The following is a 16,353-nucleotide window of genomic DNA, read 5'->3' as shown; positions in this document are numbered from 1 at the left end:
ATTAATTCTGTGTAGACGTGCAAAAGTCTGCAGTTCCTCATACTCAGGAGTACTACTCATTCTAAGGGGCCTGTGTTTTACATTTGCAAACAAGAAAATGTGAGAATTGGGAATGTAATCTGAGTGTTGAACCCTTCTCTATTTCCCCTCTTCTATTTAATATCTGGTCTCAGCATGTAATGAAAACTGTGAAGCCAAATTATTCCATCTGTGGTATTATGCTACATTGGTATCCTTTTTCATAAATCTTGTAGCTGTGAAGGGCAGTTTTGAGAAGCCTTGGAACACCACCAGGTGGAATCAATTTGACTTAATTAAGGGCTTTTCAACAGACTACCATGAACCCTAATACACACTTTTTTTTTATTGAGGAAGCCTAGAGTGTGTCAGTCAGAGACAAGGTGGGTGAAGCAATATCTTTTATTGGACCAGCTTCTGTTGGTGAAAGAGACAAGCTTTTGAGCTACACAGTGCTCTTAGCTCAAAAGCTTGTCTCTTTCGCCAGCAGAAGTTGATCCAATAAAAGATATTATTTCACCCACCTGGTCTCTCTCATATCCTCAGACCAGCGCAGCTACAACAACACTGCAAACAACAATGGAGCTTTCTCAGACAGAGGTTTGGCAAATAAGTGGGTCATTGAAATAAGAGGCAGACTTAACACCTTTACCAAGTGCTTTGTATGCTGATTTGAGATTCCATTGCAACAGGATATTTGTTAATCCAAAGAAATAAACCTTTCAATTCAAAAGCTTGTTTTAACTGGTTTGGGAAGGATTTTTATCATCCAAAGTGTTGTTCCTTTTTCCACCCAGTTTGGTGCTTCACACATCCAGAGATTATTTTGTTCTTTACTTTGTTTGAAAGGTGGCATTTAGCAAAGGACCCTTCATTTAATTAGCAGGTCTTCAATGTAGATGTCACATGAGTGTGACTAGGTATTGAAGGAAATTATATGTGACTAGGGGAATTTTAAACGTCTGCTTTATCTACAGGACAAACTGACAAAACAGGGGAGGTGTACACACCACAAAGCTACTTTTGGCGGCAAAACTCTGCTGTTACCTCACCCATTTTGTCTCTCTAATATCCTGGGATCTACACGGCTACAACACTGCAAACAACTTTTAAAACAGAAGCAGTTTGCAGTCACTAACCGTATCTCAAAGCTCCATTTCTAAGGCCTTGTCTACACTACAAAATTTTGTCGGTAAAAGTTATGCTCCCGAAGCAGCCTGCTCTGCCTGCCTGCCTATGGTTCTGTGATTCCCTCTGCGTTCTCTCACAGCCTCCTCAACTGCCGGGAGCCGCATCCTGAGCAGCTCTGTGAGCTCTCAGTGCTGAGGAATGTCAAAGCAGCACAGCAGTCTATTCCCCCTTCCGTCCCACCCCCCACTCCGGCCCCGCAGCACAGTCTGCCTGCCCCTGTATTCCTAGTGCAGGGCAACAGGAGCATTCCACGTTAATGATTTAATCTTTGAAAGGGGAGGGGTGCATGCCTGCAGGGTAGCAGAGATCAAAACAGTGAGCAGAGCAGTCAGGGCTGGAATTGTGGGATACTGGGGGAGGCCAGTTATGTCGACAAAACAAGCAGCAGTGTCTACACTGACACTTTGACACTTTAACTTTGTTGCAAAAGCTTTATGCCTCTTGTTGAGGTGGCTTTATTTTATTTATTTTGGGCCAACTTCTGTTGGTGAGAGAGACAGCTTTGGTGTGACCACCGTATGGAAGAAGTCAAAGACACTTAGGTTATGTCTACACTCAAGACCTTACTGTGGTACAGCTGTACCAGTGCAGCTGCGCCACTGTAAGATTGCTCTTGAAGCCACTCTATGCCGACAGGATGGAGAGCGACATAGCACTGTGCACACTACCACTTATGCCAGCAAAATGTATGTCGTGTTTTTTCACACCCCTGAGCGACATAAGTTGATTCCGCCTGGTGGTGTTCCCAGGGTCCTGCCATTCATAGCTACAAGATTTTTATGAAGAAGCTCCCCAACCCCAAAGAATCTCCCTTGGCTGAAGGGAACAAGTCACTGACATGGAAGGCCAAGAAAAAAGCCCACAGAAGGCTGCCTCCAAACGATAGACTCAAGGAAGAACCTCAACTAATTGCCTAAGGACCTGCAAGGACCTGGCTTCCTGACATTGCTCCACACCCCAGGATTGTGGCCCAACCCTTCCATATCCTGGGGACCATCAATCCACAATAGGGGTCTGGACAACTGACAGACCTGCAGTAAAAGAGCACCCTGGACAACCAGTTAGCTATAGCAAGACCATGAACTGCTAAATTTGGGGTTCTGATGTAGGTCAGGCCCTGGATAGACCCCCAGCCTCCTCTGAAACTCCTCATGCCATTGTGTAAGGTAAAAAGGTGTGTGGTGCAAGTCTCTCTTGGTAGTGGATATTGATTCTAGTAACCAAGATTCCATAGGGCTGGTGGCATCTGCTCTAGCACTGCCGTGGCTTCCGGTGCTAGTGCTCTGAATCAATCATTGACTTGCAACTAAGGGTATGGTTACACTGGCAAGTTTCTGTGCCACAAGTTATACCACTTTTATTAAAACACTGGAATTAAACCGCTGTTGCGTGTCCACACTGCTCCTTGTGACACTGGAGCGCATCCAAATTAGCAGCTCTTGCAATGGCAAAGACAGCAGTGCATTGTGGTAGCTATCCCACTGTGTAACTGGCCACAGGGTGCTTTGGGAAGGGTTTGCAATGCCTCATGGGGCAGGCACAGCATCACATGATGCGGGTTTCCCAATCCCATTGTTGCATGGGCATCCTACTACATTGCCAGCTGCTTTTCAACTGAAGTTGGAGGGGGCAGGGGAATGTGTGATAGGGAGTGTGGGGGGGAGGGGGAAGAGAGACAATGTGTTCTGGAGGACAGAGAGTGTGCCAGCATGCTGTCTTGTAAGTTCAGACCGCGGCAGGAAGCAACCAGTCCTGGGGGAGGGGGAGGGAGATAGGGTGACCAGATGTCCCGATTTTATAGGGACAGTCCCTATTTTGGGGTCTTTTTCTTATATAGGATCCTATTACCCCCCACCCCTTGTCCCGATTTTTCACACTTGGTGTCTGGTCACCCTAGAGGGAGAAAGCCCGACATCAGCTCCCGACACACACACCCACACACACCCTCTGTGTTCATGGGACAGCTCCGGAGGCCAATTACAGCCCTGGAGCCTCTGCACAAATAGCCTTATGACTCTTGACGAGGTGGTTTTTTTGCAGCGCTGCAACTCAGGAGTTTCTACGTACAAAGTGGCTTGGCAGTGTGTACACGTCTGCAGTTTGAGCACAAAAAGCTGCTTTACTGCGCAGAAACTTGCCAGTTTAGACAAGCCCTGAGAGAACATCCGCTATGCCGTTGTTAACCCCAGGCACATGCTTGGCCGTGAAATGAATATTGCATGAATGTTTCTGTTTGGTGTTGTTAATTGTTAAACATCTCTACACCAAAGAGAGAGTGCTTAAGGATTCCATGCAGGTGGGGTCACTACTTCCCCTCCCTATGAAGGGCTGCTGTGCCCCATGCTAGGAAGGCAAATCTCTCACTTTCACAGGTGGTGGGGAAGACATGAGCAAAAATAAGCCCTGGTGTCCTGTCCTTAAATCCAGCAAGAGTGGAGTTATATGCATTCCAGCTGCTGTCAGGGAGTACAGAGGAGACAGACTGAGACAAGTCTCTGCTGAGATCACAATGTGCACATTTGACAAGCATGAACCATTTGGAGCAAGTAGGACTCCATTTCTGGGGTGGTTCTGCTCATTCAGCACCCGAACTGCACTCCCCGTGCTCACTTGAGGGCACACAAGGAAAAAATTCCAAAGTTGAGCCATTTCCACCATTTAGGTATCTAGTAATGAGTGTTCAGTTCATCTAGCAAATGACTGGTGCACTCACACAGTAGCCAGGTCCATGAAACACCCATCTGACTGGAAGAATTCTTCACTGGCACTGACTGATGTGCTTGAGCAGGAATGGTATGCAAGGACAGAGATAGATATACTGAAAGTCATTATTAAGGCATAGTCTAATAATCCAGGCGTTGGCTACAGAATGGGGAAGCTACCACCTACACTAATGCCTTGCCTTGAGGCTACAGTTAGGACATGGGGCTCAAATTCTCCCATTTAACAGACCAGACTGCAGCCCAGCAAAGCTGAAGCCTGCATCATGCTTTGGTGACACGTTCAGTCTCATGAGCACTGAGGGACAGAGGTACATCAGGAAAAAAGAAGAACAGGAGTACTTGTGGCACCTTAGAGACTAACAAATTTATTAGAGCATAAGCTTTCGTGGACTACAGCCCACTTCTTCGGATGCATCTTTGTTAGTCTCTAAGGTGCCACAAGTACTCCTGTTCTTCTTTTTGCGGATACAGACTAACACGGCTGTTACTCTGAAGGTACATCAGGGGCTACCATATTCATCCATATTCACAGAATGGCAGAAATTCTAATGTAGAGGCAGCTCCTAACTTGACAAGCAGAGTCACTTTGGCTCTATAAGCAAGGGTTCATTGGAGGGGGATGTCTCTGCTGAGACACTACCTTCTTAAGCTAAGCTTACAATCAGATCAGTTCTGCAGAGTCTCACATACAAGCTCCTTCCCGCCAGTGTTTGCTCAATGGATGATTATCACAGGGCTTTTCTAACATCATTCACTAGATAATCTATTCATACCTCTATTGTCTTGGTTTCCATTGGCAGGGTGGGGCTCAGCAAGGTGAGGGAGTAGTCATTTGCCTTCCAATTGCAAATGATTGTTCTCCTTCAGCTTGTACATTAGAATTTAAAAGGCTGCATTCTCCTGGACAAAGATTCTTGAACTTAAGGGGGAGGAACAGAGATAATGAGTATGTTCAGGAGTGGAAATGTCCCATCTTTGGAGTGAGACACATGATACAGTCTCCACAGTCTAAGGTCCTAACTACAATAAGGAAGTTTGCCCTAGTGTAATTATGTAAATGTGCAAATCCCATAACTAAAGTGCATCAGTCTGAAGCAGTGCTTTAATCCATTAAACTGCTGTAGGAAAGGACCGTGAGTCTATATTTGGAGTGGAAATGGACACTTCCGAATAAGTGTCTGATTAAAACAATCTTGTTGCCCACATCTCATCACCAGCAATATTAACACGAGACATACTACCTATGGCCCATGATGGAAGGTTTCCATTTTCACATCCAAAATTTCTACGTTGTACTTATGTATAGGCTACAAGCATTCCTAGTGTCTCACAGGAGATTAGGGAGAGACCACAAGCACAGACAAATGCACAAATAGAAAGGAGATCTGTACCAGGAGCAAAAACCAAGCCAGGGAGCCCCCAGATCAGGACGATCAGCCCAGCAACCACACTGCCCTGCTGGAGCAATAATGGGCCCATGGTAAGAACCAACTAAATTAGCACAGAAAGACAGAGTTACCAGGTAAAATCCACCCCACAGGTAAGGGGCAGACTGGGCTCACTCACACATCCAACAGCAGCTGCCACCAACTCAAGTCCTGCAGACCTCATGGGCATGGCCCATAGCCTGAGGCAGCCAGAAATCTCCGCCTGGGATCTGCCCAGGTCATGGGACTTAGCCCTCCCCTCCCAAGGAATTCCTAACCTCACAGCCTCCCCGAGACCTGGGAGCACACAGGAGAGGGGAGGCATCCTTTACCTTGCCGCCAGAGTTGGCCCACAGCAGCTTCACACGGGGTACCACAAAAGTGAACCACTCTGGGATAAAGTGATTCAGGCACAGTCCCACCAGCTTGCATGCCTGCTGGCCCACATGCAGCATCAGGAGGCAGAGCCCAGGGAGATTGTCCCACTGAGTCCTCATCTGGATGGGCACAGCAGAGAGGGTGGGGAAACAAGCAAACAGGACATGTTCCTGAGTACCTAGCTCTGATCATGGATCTAAATCTTGTGCCAAATCTCATGAGATCTTTTGGCTCCAAATCCTGTGCTGAATCCTGCAAGATCTCAAGCCTACCCCAGAAGTCCCATGGAGGCTAGAAATCCCACAGGACCTGGCCCATTCTGTTCTTTGTACCATCTCCCATTGTGGGAGCTACCAAAACACAATCCTTGCCAGGCAGAGGGGCTCTCTTTGAGCTTACACAGAGCTCTTCAAGAGACACAATCAACTGGATATTTAGTTAATTTCAAAAAAATTAGTTAAAAGTTTCAGGTACCATCCTAAATCTCTCTGCCAACTTTTGTGCTTTTTAATAAATTTATTTCATTTTTTTTTTTAAATCCCTCTTACTGTGGAAGACCCACAAAAACAGGTTAAATTGCCTATATACAAAATACTGTACAAATTACAGAAGCTGAAATAGGGAGATTTTTTTTCTTTAATTGTGCCATTATAGTAATTTTAGGTGTTATTTGTAATGAACAATATTGGGGAAAACATTTCATGCAGAAATATGACTGAGTGACCTTTTACTTTTATATTCATTCACTTGTAATTTGTTCCTAGACAAAGGTAACATATGTTAATTGCCTTATGCTTAATTAAAAATCAAGCTGTAAACCTAGTTAGAAAGAATACACAGCTTTGGTCATTTACAGTATTCTAGTCCTTGAACTGGTGGATACGCAGTTACATGCCGCTATGTGTATCCTGCGTATCATCTCTGGCACCCTGCGTCCGACTCCACTCCACAGTTCTGAGCAATATTGCTCCTCCTCATATCAGACGAGAGGTTGCCCCTGGCAAGTACTGGAGAAAGTATGCACCAACTGAAGCCTGCCGCTGCACAATAACCTTTTAAAACCACCAGCTGCATGGTTGCCGTCACATCACCCATTATGGTCTCATCCTCCACGCCAGGATGTTAGGGTGGAAACACTTTGGGGAGAGGAATGGGATATCTGTTATAATCCCCAACCAGTTCCTCGTTGCTCGCCTGGTTTTGACCTGCCCCGGTACCAATGGTCCCTGTTGAACAGGTTCGGGACCAGGCAAGGTCTCTGTGCAGCCAACCAGTATTGCTGGGGCCTTCGTTACAGCCCTTTGTGTAGCTGTGGCGCGACACAGCCGATGACGCACATTGTCGATGAATGCCTGCTGACTAGGTTCAGCAGTGGCCTAGAAGAACTGCATCACACCACTGAACATGCCATCGCTTGGCTAGACGACTATGCACATGCTAAATAAATAAATTCCTTGAAGCAATATAAATATTTTTTTCAGAGAGGTATAGTCTATATACATGACTGGGAACCGAGCTCTCCTGTTCTAATCCTGGATCTGACACAAAGTCCCTCGTGAGACTTCCCTACAATAGGAAATTGGGCCCCAATCTTGCAAACACTTAAGCCCATGCCTAATTTGACTACGAGTTGTCTCACTGATTTCAGTTGGAATGGTTACAGTAGTAAAGTTAAGTACCTTAAACATATAGCAACTGTGGTGACGACGCAGGAAAGGAAACGGAACTCCAGGTCTGTGGTAGCCGAAAAGCCCCTCTACCTCCAGGAACTTTTCCTGGGGTTTCTTTACTTACTTTGTTTACAACACTTCTTAGTGGTTACATTTCTGCGCATAGAAAAGCCAGGCAGTATACATGCACATAAGATAACGAACCCATCTCTTGAGCGCGTGAATGCCAGCTGCGAGGAAACAATCAAATCAGCCAAATAAGTTTCCCAAACACAAACGCTGGATTGAAGGTCACTCCTGCCTCGTTGCCATGGGAGCAGTTTGCCGCGCCCGTGGGCTGGCGATTCGGGAGCTATGCATTCCTACAAGCAACAGTGAAAGTTGTTAGGTAGACATGGGTATTCTTGCTACCACTGTGTCATCTAGACTTGCTCTTAGTGTGGTTAGATGAGCTGGTGGAATGAACATTCTGCCACCAGTGGAGCTGCCTGCCCCAGTTGCAGTGTAGTGGTTGAGGTTTCCCAAAAACTGCAGTGTAGACTCCATTGACATCTTGCCTTGGGTTAGTTTTCCTCGTTTACTCAACTGCAAAATGGGGATGATGAATGGGCATTGTGCAACAAGCTGGGTCTAAACTCTGTAGTAAAGCACCTTCGTTTCTCTGGTACTTCAGTGCTAAATTTAAAAAATGGAAGGTTTAGCTGACTGATTTAAATATGAAACTGAATAATACAAATATATTGTATGTTATTTTAGTTTATTTTACTCTGCCCCAAAATTTCCATGGTCAATATACCTCATGTATTTGAATTGACAAGTCAAATCTCCATTGTTGATGTTTAAGGCTACATTTTAGTCACGGGTATTTTAGTAAAAGCCATGGACAGGTCTTGGGCAGTAAACAAAAATTCATGGCCCATGATCTGTCCATGGCTTATACTATATACCCCTAACTAAAACTTGGGTGCTCTGGGGTAGGGTGAGGCCCAGGGGTGCTGCAGGTATTCAGGGGTAGGAGGCTGGGAGTGCCATGGATGCTTTGGGGGCATGGGGTGGGGACAGGCCTGCTGCTGGGGCGGGGGGAAGGGGCGGGCAGCAGCGCATAACCCGGGACCCCTGCTGCTGCTGCTGAGTAGGGGTTGGTGGGGCTGGCAGGCTCCCTACCCGGCTCTTCGCCTCCACGGAAGCAGTGACACATCCCTCGGCTCGTAGGTGGAAGCGTGGCCAGGGGGGTCCATGTGCTGCCCTAAGTGCCAGCTCCGCAGATCTCATTGGCTAGGAACTGCAGCCACTGGGAGCTGCGGGGGCAGTGCCTGTGGGTGGAGGCAGTGCGCAGAGCTAGGAGCTAAGGGAGGGACATGTCACGGCTTCTGGGGAATCCCCCCGAGGTAAGCGCTGCCCAGAACCCTCACCCCTTCCCATGCCCCAGCCCTGAGCCCCCTCCCACATCCAAATTCCTGTGGATGCTAGGGGGCAATGGAACGAGATTGCCCCAGCAGTGCAGGCTGGCTGGGGGTGGGGATGCCCGAGCTGCTCAGGCGGCCCCCCGGTGAGCTGCACCAGCCGCTGCAGAAGACCTGGAAAGTCATGGAATCTGTGACCTCCCTGACAGACTCACAGCCTTTTTTATGTTGTCTGGGAGAAGGAGAAACAGCTGGTTTAGGCATGTTGGCAAGGATCAGTTGGAGCTTTTATAATCCTGGAAGGTGTGAGAGTGGTTTTCATTTTGGATACATAGCGATTGGTTGGGGCTTAAGGGTTTTTTTTTGGGGGGGGGGGTGTCATGTGACAATCTTGAAGAAAGGGCTTGAACTCCTAGATCACCTCCCAAAAGTTGCTTCCCCAACAGCTGACATGGCAACAACGTTGTTGACATTTTAAATGATCATTGATCTCCAGAGCTAACCCCCTACATTCCCCGAACTGAATGCTGAAAATCAATCTCTGAGCTACTGTTTCAGGCTGTTTGTAGACCCAGGAAGAAACCACTGCATCAGTCAGATTCAGTTCACATTCAGGAGTTTTTCTTCTCAATCATAAGTATTAGAATCTTAAATTATTTCTTAAATACAAGGTTAGATTCTGCTGCACAATTCTGTGGCAAGATTATGGGTTCTTCAGTAAATCCTATGCAGCAGACTAACAAAATATATGATCCCAGATACCTACTTCTCTCACAGAGGTGCTTTGGTGATTGAATGATTTATTAAAGTTTAATATTAATATCTTTAAAAAAGAACAGCGCTATGTAAGTGTCTAGTACTTCTATTTCCCCAAATCCATATGTATATAAAAATGAATTTGAATGTGAAACTATTTCTAGGAGAAGTGGTGAATTTTTTTTATTATGTGAAAGAAGAGAAGGAATGATACTTTGAGCTTGAAAATTATAATTCATTTTATCCTTATCCCTCTCTTTTTTTTCCCCTTCCACCCCACCCTTGTCAATACAGCTTTTACAGAAGAATGGACAGATATCCAACATTAATGGTATAGCAGAAGAGCAAGTGGAGCTAAACCTCCAGCCAGGGGAGCTGAATGAACAGCAGACAGAAACATTTGTAACGGATGGTAAGTAAAAGTCTACAGTGAATGGACTAGGTTACAGAGCATTGAGGATAGCTTGACGGACTGGGAAATAAAATAAGAATCTACTAGCCATTTCCTATGGAGCACTGAGTTCTGGTTTTGTATCACCAGTATTTTTAGGGGTGGTATTGTCACTTCAGGGCACATTGTCACAAGAGCTTTTCCTTCACCAGATAACGAATCCTATTACAAATGGAATCTGTGAAAATTTCCCAAGCATCATGTTTCAGGAGTGGTTTTTCTCCACTTCCACAAAGAGCACTCTAATCAATCCTTGCAGTTGCACTGTCTCTGATTGCCTTTCCCACAGTACCCGGAACAGCTCTTGACTCAGTGGATTGAGGTAAATTGGGCAAAATATTCTGGGAGATTAAGGGGTTCAACTTCCATAACCTGGTAAGAATCACAGCCATTTCTACAACCTACTCTCACAGTAGAGGCCAGGTTGGACAGTCTGGTAAGAGGCAAGCTAGCACATCTGAAGGCACGTTTGCTTGTTATGTTTGTTAGCTGGCTATGTTGTAGTCCAGGGGGAGCTACAACATATATATATCATATGTGTTACCAGGCATCTTAATGGGGCTTTTCAGTCTTTTTCAGCTAATACAATTGAAAAAGACACACTTTTTGCCTGTCAAGACAGGCCTGAGAGAGTGCAGATTCTAATTTCCAGCATTGTATTATTTAATAACACAGAGGGGATCATAGGACAGGGCTGTGTTTCCAAGTGCTCTGAGTTACTGCATTTGCGAGATTTTTATTAAAGTTGCAATGTTTATTTTCACATAACTGCTTTACATAGAGTCTAGTTACAACTATGTCTGAAAGCCTGTACATGTAGGGCTGGGCTTTGTATCACAGGATTTGTGTTAGTTGCTATCTGGTTAGAAAGAAGGATGCAGTGCCAAAAAATCTTGGCCTATGTCTACACTGCAACACAGTGTGGACTACGGGGGCGTGAATTGCAGGGCGCACCAAAGGGCTGGACGCTAACTGCCCCGTGTGGATGCGCTGGCACAAACTAAATGGTATCCAGTTTGTGTTAAAACAGGCACCATGTAAGCAAGACCTTAATAGCTCTAAAGAAAGTCCTCAAATCAGGGCATAGTAAATCAGATTTTTTCCACTCAGCTGGAGGAAGCACTGTCAGTTTGCTTCTCTTGAAGCTAGAAGTTTGTGCTGCCTGGGCATACATGCTCCTTTCATGGGAAAGAAACTCCTGCATACTTATCCATCAGTTCCATTAATAGCAAGAAGCTTTTCCAAAGTGAGGAGAGGCAAGAGTGTGACAGTCTCTTAGACCCCTTTTGACTCTAGGAATATTCTTCTTGAGGCTGCACGTAATAGTGAACACTCATCAGATTAATGATGTAACCACAAAGGAGCTCTCTCGCAGTTAGGGCCAACTTGTCCTGTGGCACTTCCTTCTGAACACCTGGTTACTGAGGAGTGTAAGCTCTAGAGGCAAGATTTCAGTATTTCTGCCTTGTGTCTGCTTGCATCTTGGAGGAAGTCTGCTTATGGATATTTCAGCCATAAGGAGAAAGGCTTTATGGTATGGTATACTCGAGGCCATGTATTCCTTTAACTATAGCTAGGCTTGGCAGATTTTCCCCCCCCCTAATTTTGATAATTAATATCAACTTTCATTTGTAAGATGTTTCACATTGTTTAACATTTTTTTTTTTCATTTTTTAAACTATTTTTTACAGTTGCTGGAAATTAAGGGGGGATAAGGTTGGGATTAGGGCTAAGGCAGCACTGAGAAGAGGGCTGGAGACAGCTTCTTGCACAGCCAAGGGGCCCAAGACACCAAGGTGCAAGGTGTGGGGAAGGCTGCAGTCCTGGATCCGCAGAGCAGAGGCCCTGTGCCAGGACTGCAAAGAGGAGGAAGAGTACTTTTTACAATATTCTTCTCATCCCCAACACCCTCCAACTTTTGCTTGTCTACACTGGCACTTTACAATGCTGCAACTTTCTCACTCAGGGGTGTGAAAAAACAGTGATGTAAAGTGCCAGTGTAGCCAAGCACCACCCCTGGGAACCGCGCTCCCATGTATCTGGTAACTATTCCCCTCGTGGAGGTGGTTTATTTAGAGCTCTCCCAGCGCTATGTCGTGACTACACCAGCCATGTTAAAGCGGTGCCGTGGCAGTGCTTTAATGTTGCTAGTGAAGACATGTCCTAATATTACCTTGGCCAGTCTCACTGTAATCTTTCAAACAAACGCCTTTGTTTGCTTAACATTTTCAGTGATTTCATGTCCACACATGAAGACTAACCCTGTTGATAGTGACTTTGACACCCAAAGTGAGCAAGTGGCAGTCTGTAAGGACTGATAAACTTGATATACAGTTGAATCTTCTCCCAATGGGGCATCCACTTGATCTAGCTAGCAGTTTTTTAATTTCTGTCTCTTCAGCAGGTTGTCATGTCAATCACAGAAGCTCCTATCTCCATTTAGATAATATGGAAAGGTCTTGAAGATTACACTTTGAAGTATACTAAAATTTTTAGGAAATCTACCTCGTTGCTGTCCCTGGCCACCAACTTTCTGGGCATTATTGCCCTCTGATACACCAATATCATAAGGAGATAGCAAATTACTTTCTTTACTGTTATAATTAGGGCTGTCGATTAATTGCAATTAAGTCACATGATTAACTCTAAAGTTAATTGTGATTAAAAAAATTAATCGCGATTAATCGCAGTTTTAATCACACTGTTAAAAAATAGAATACTAATTGAAATTTGTTAACTATTGGAAGTTTTTCTACATTTTCAAATATTGATTTAAATTACAACACAATACAAAGTATACAGTGCTCAATTTATATTATTATTTTTATTACAAATATTTGCACTGTAAAAATGATAAACAAAAGAAACAGTATTTTTCAATTCACCTTATACAAGTACTATAATGCAATATCTTTTTGTCGTGAAAATGCAACTTACAAATGTAGATTTTTTTGTTGTTACATAACTGTACTCAAAACAACAATTGGCAACCTGCGGCCCGCACGTGGCCCATCAGGGTAATCCGCTGGTGGGTCGCAAGACACTTTGTTTACCGTAACTGTCTGCAGGCATGGCCGCCTGCAGCTCCCAGTGGCCATGGTTCGCCGTTCCCAGCCAATCCACGTTGCCCACCACTGATGTAAAACTTTAGAGCCTACAAGTCCACTCAGTCCTATTTCTTGTTCAGCCAGTCACTCAGACAAACAATTTTATTTACATTTGCAGGAGATAATGCTGCCCTCTTCTTGTTTACAATGTCACCTGAAAGTGAGAACAGACGTTCGTATGGCACTGTTGTAGCCGGCATTGCAAGATATTTACATGCCAGATGCACTAAAGATTTGTATGTCCCTTCATCTTCAACCACCATTCCAGAGGACATGCTTCCATGCTGATGACACTCGTTAAAAAAATAATGTATTAAATTTTGATTGAACTCCTTGGGGGAGAATAATATGTCTCCTGCTCTGTTTTACCTGCATTCTGCCATGTATTTCATATTATAGCAGTCTCGGATGATGACCCAGCACCTGTTGTTCGTTTTAAGAACACTTTCACTGCAGATTTGACAAAATGGAAAGAAGGTACCAATGTGAGATTTCTAAAGGTTGCTATAGCTCTCGACCCAAGATTTAAGAATCTGAAGTGCCTTCCAAAATAGGAGAGGGACGAGGTGTGAAGCATGTTTTCAGAAGTCTTAAAAGAGCAACACTCTGATGTGGAAACGTCAGAACTTGAACCATCAAAAAAGAAAATCAACCTTCTGCTGGTGGCATCTGACTCAGATGATGAAAGTGAACATATGTCGGTCTGCACTGCTTTGGATCGTTATCAAGCAGAACCTGTCATCAGCATGGACGCATGTCCTCTGGAATGGTGGTTGAAGATGAAGGGGCGTATGAATGTTTAGCATATCTGGCATGTAAATATCTTGCAATGCCGGCTACAACAGTGCCATACGAACGTCTGTTCTCACTTTCAGGTGACATTGTAAACAAGAAGAGGGCAGCATTATCTCCTGCAAATGTAAATAAAATTGTTTGTCTGAGTGACTGGCTGAACAAGAAATAGGACTGAGTGGACTTGTAGGCTCTAAAGTTTTACATTGTTTTATTTTTGAATGCAGTTATTTTTTGTACATAATTCTACATTTGTAAATTCAACTTTCATGATATAGAGATTGCACTACAGTACTTGTATTAGGCAAATTGAAAAATACAATTTCTTTTGTTTTTTACAGCACAAATATTTGTAATAAAAAATAAATATAAAGTGAGCACTGTACACTTTGTATTCTGTGTTGTAATTGAAATCAATATATTTGAAATTGTTGAAAACATCCACAAATATTTAAATAAATGGTATTCTATTACTGTTTAACAGTGTGATTAATCAGGATTAATTTTTTTAAACACTTGACAGCCCTAGTTATAATCAGTGGGACCACAACTGAAGGTCATATAATGCCTTTCATTCTGAAGTGGGATTAGTAAAATTAGTAATCTCGAATCATAAATAGCTTCATTGTCTCTGCCTCGTGCTTTTCTGGGTTCCTTCTCCTAGTACTGGTGGGGTCTGAAAAGGAAAAAAACAAAGCAAAAGCTTGAAAGTAATATTAATGCTGGTTCTGGCAGCTCCCTGTTGCAAGAGTCTTTCCCTGCAGTGGAGAAAGACTTTGAAAGCTCCCAGTGGCAGGGAAATTTTCTAGCACCTTGGAGGCAGTGGACCGCTAAACTGATAAAAATACCAGGGAGGCACTGAAAAAAATCTGCCAACATACAAACAAACAAGGCTTCTTACAGCAAAAAAAAGGAAAAGTTGCTGTAAGAAGCCTTGTTTGTTTGTATGTTGGCAGATTTTTTTCTTGTTTTTCACTTTAAAAATATAAAAATAAAAACCGTTTGTTATAGGGCAGGGATGAATTTCCACCGTGGGTCTGCATCTGTGGCCTCTTCACTGCTTAAAAATATATATATATTTTTTAACCTTGGGGTAATTAACCCATGTGAGTTATCCTAATGAAGACCAGACACTTTAGTTTCACCATGGATCAAGGTCAACCCCGGTGTGGGAGCAGTGCTGAACTTGCCTAGTTTACTTCACAACCTTGTCTTCGCCATGTTTTTACCTCAAGATAGCTCTCATGCATTAGCTGTCCCAAGATAAAAAAACAAAACAAAACATTTTTTTAGCAGCAAAGACGAGGCCTGTGACAGCTACCTGAGGTTCTGTCCTTTTTTTGTCCTACATTTTGGCAACACTGGCATAGAATTCTGACTCTGAATGCAGAAGTCTCCAAGTGATGGTTAGTCTGGGAAAAACTGTATCACCACAGCAAAAAAAAATAAAGGTTTTAATTTTAAGAGAAACCTTTTAATTGACCTGACAGGATTATGTTCATGGATGCTCAGTCATGACAAATTCATAGGTAACCCCATGTTTTTAAAAAACAAACCTGCAACACAATGGCATGTGTTTAACATCAGTAATTGATTTTCTTTGGAATATGTATTATGCTGTGGAAGAAGGCTTAGTCTACATATTTAATAGGAAATAAGTTAAACGTCAGAGTTTGGTACAAGACAGTTGTAACCACAAACTGCAAGCAATCCAATGTACACAACCTTATAGCAGGCACATCCGTGGACTCCAGGAGCCCTTCAGAGATGGCTTCATTGGCTGCATATTTTACTTTCCCAGAAATAGTGAGATTATTTTCTCTTTTTTAAAAAGTGCAACATATTTAATAATCTGGTCCTGCAAAACTTCTGTTTTTTAACTAGTTTTCCTTTCCCAAGCTACAATACTTTAATGTATTTCGGAGTGGGAATGTATAGGGAAAGGTTATGGTATTTTGGACAAGGATAATCTGCAAAATTTATTCTATGAACCTAAAACCATACCCAGCTTTAAGCATAATTTGGCACAGAGCCAGGACTTGTTCTTAATGTTCTTTTAAAAGAGCTTATAACCAAAGAATAATTTACAAAGTTGATGGGTGAGGAAGGCTAGCAAACATGCTGTGTTTTCATTTGAAAGCTAAGGCCTTTCTGCTCCCTTCCTGTGCAAAGGCATCCAGTGGAAAAACAAAGGAATGAAAATGAAAAACCTTTATAGTTCCCTTAGTACAATCATAGTATCTGTGCAATATCTCCCTCTGGTATGCAGAAATAGCAGAGATGGGTGTGGAGTCTATCCTGTTCCCCTGTGACGTGGCATCTTTAGTAGCAACTGGAGTCAGTCTCTGTGTTCAGGCTCTGCCTCCAAGGAGGGATATTTGTGTAGGGGTGTCCAGCCTAGTTTACTTCTTTATCCATCTCCCCATCGCCATCACCA

The 16,353-nt window shown here is 43.7% G+C and overlaps 1 protein-coding gene across 2 annotated transcripts in view; it reads left to right on the top strand.

Moving 5' to 3' along the window:
- The window catches only part of AKAP12 (A-kinase anchoring protein 12), a 125,231-nt gene that overhangs the window by 60,604 nt on the left and 48,274 nt on the right, over positions 1 to 16,353 (top strand). For both annotated transcript variants that reach the window (XM_034765422.1, XM_034765421.1), the window contains exon 2: positions 9,861 to 9,978. In XM_034765422.1, coding sequence (XP_034621313.1) covers positions 9,861 to 9,978 — 118 coding nt within the window. The remainder of the gene's footprint in view (positions 1 to 9,860; positions 9,979 to 16,353) is intronic.

This window comes from Trachemys scripta, chromosome 3 (assembly GCF_013100865.1).
Source record: "Trachemys scripta elegans isolate TJP31775 chromosome 3, CAS_Tse_1.0, whole genome shotgun sequence".
Classification (NCBI taxonomy): Eukaryota; Metazoa; Chordata; order Testudines; family Emydidae; genus Trachemys; species Trachemys scripta.
The sequence above is the reverse complement of the archived record's forward strand: the minus strand, read 5'-3'. Positions and strand labels throughout refer to the sequence as shown.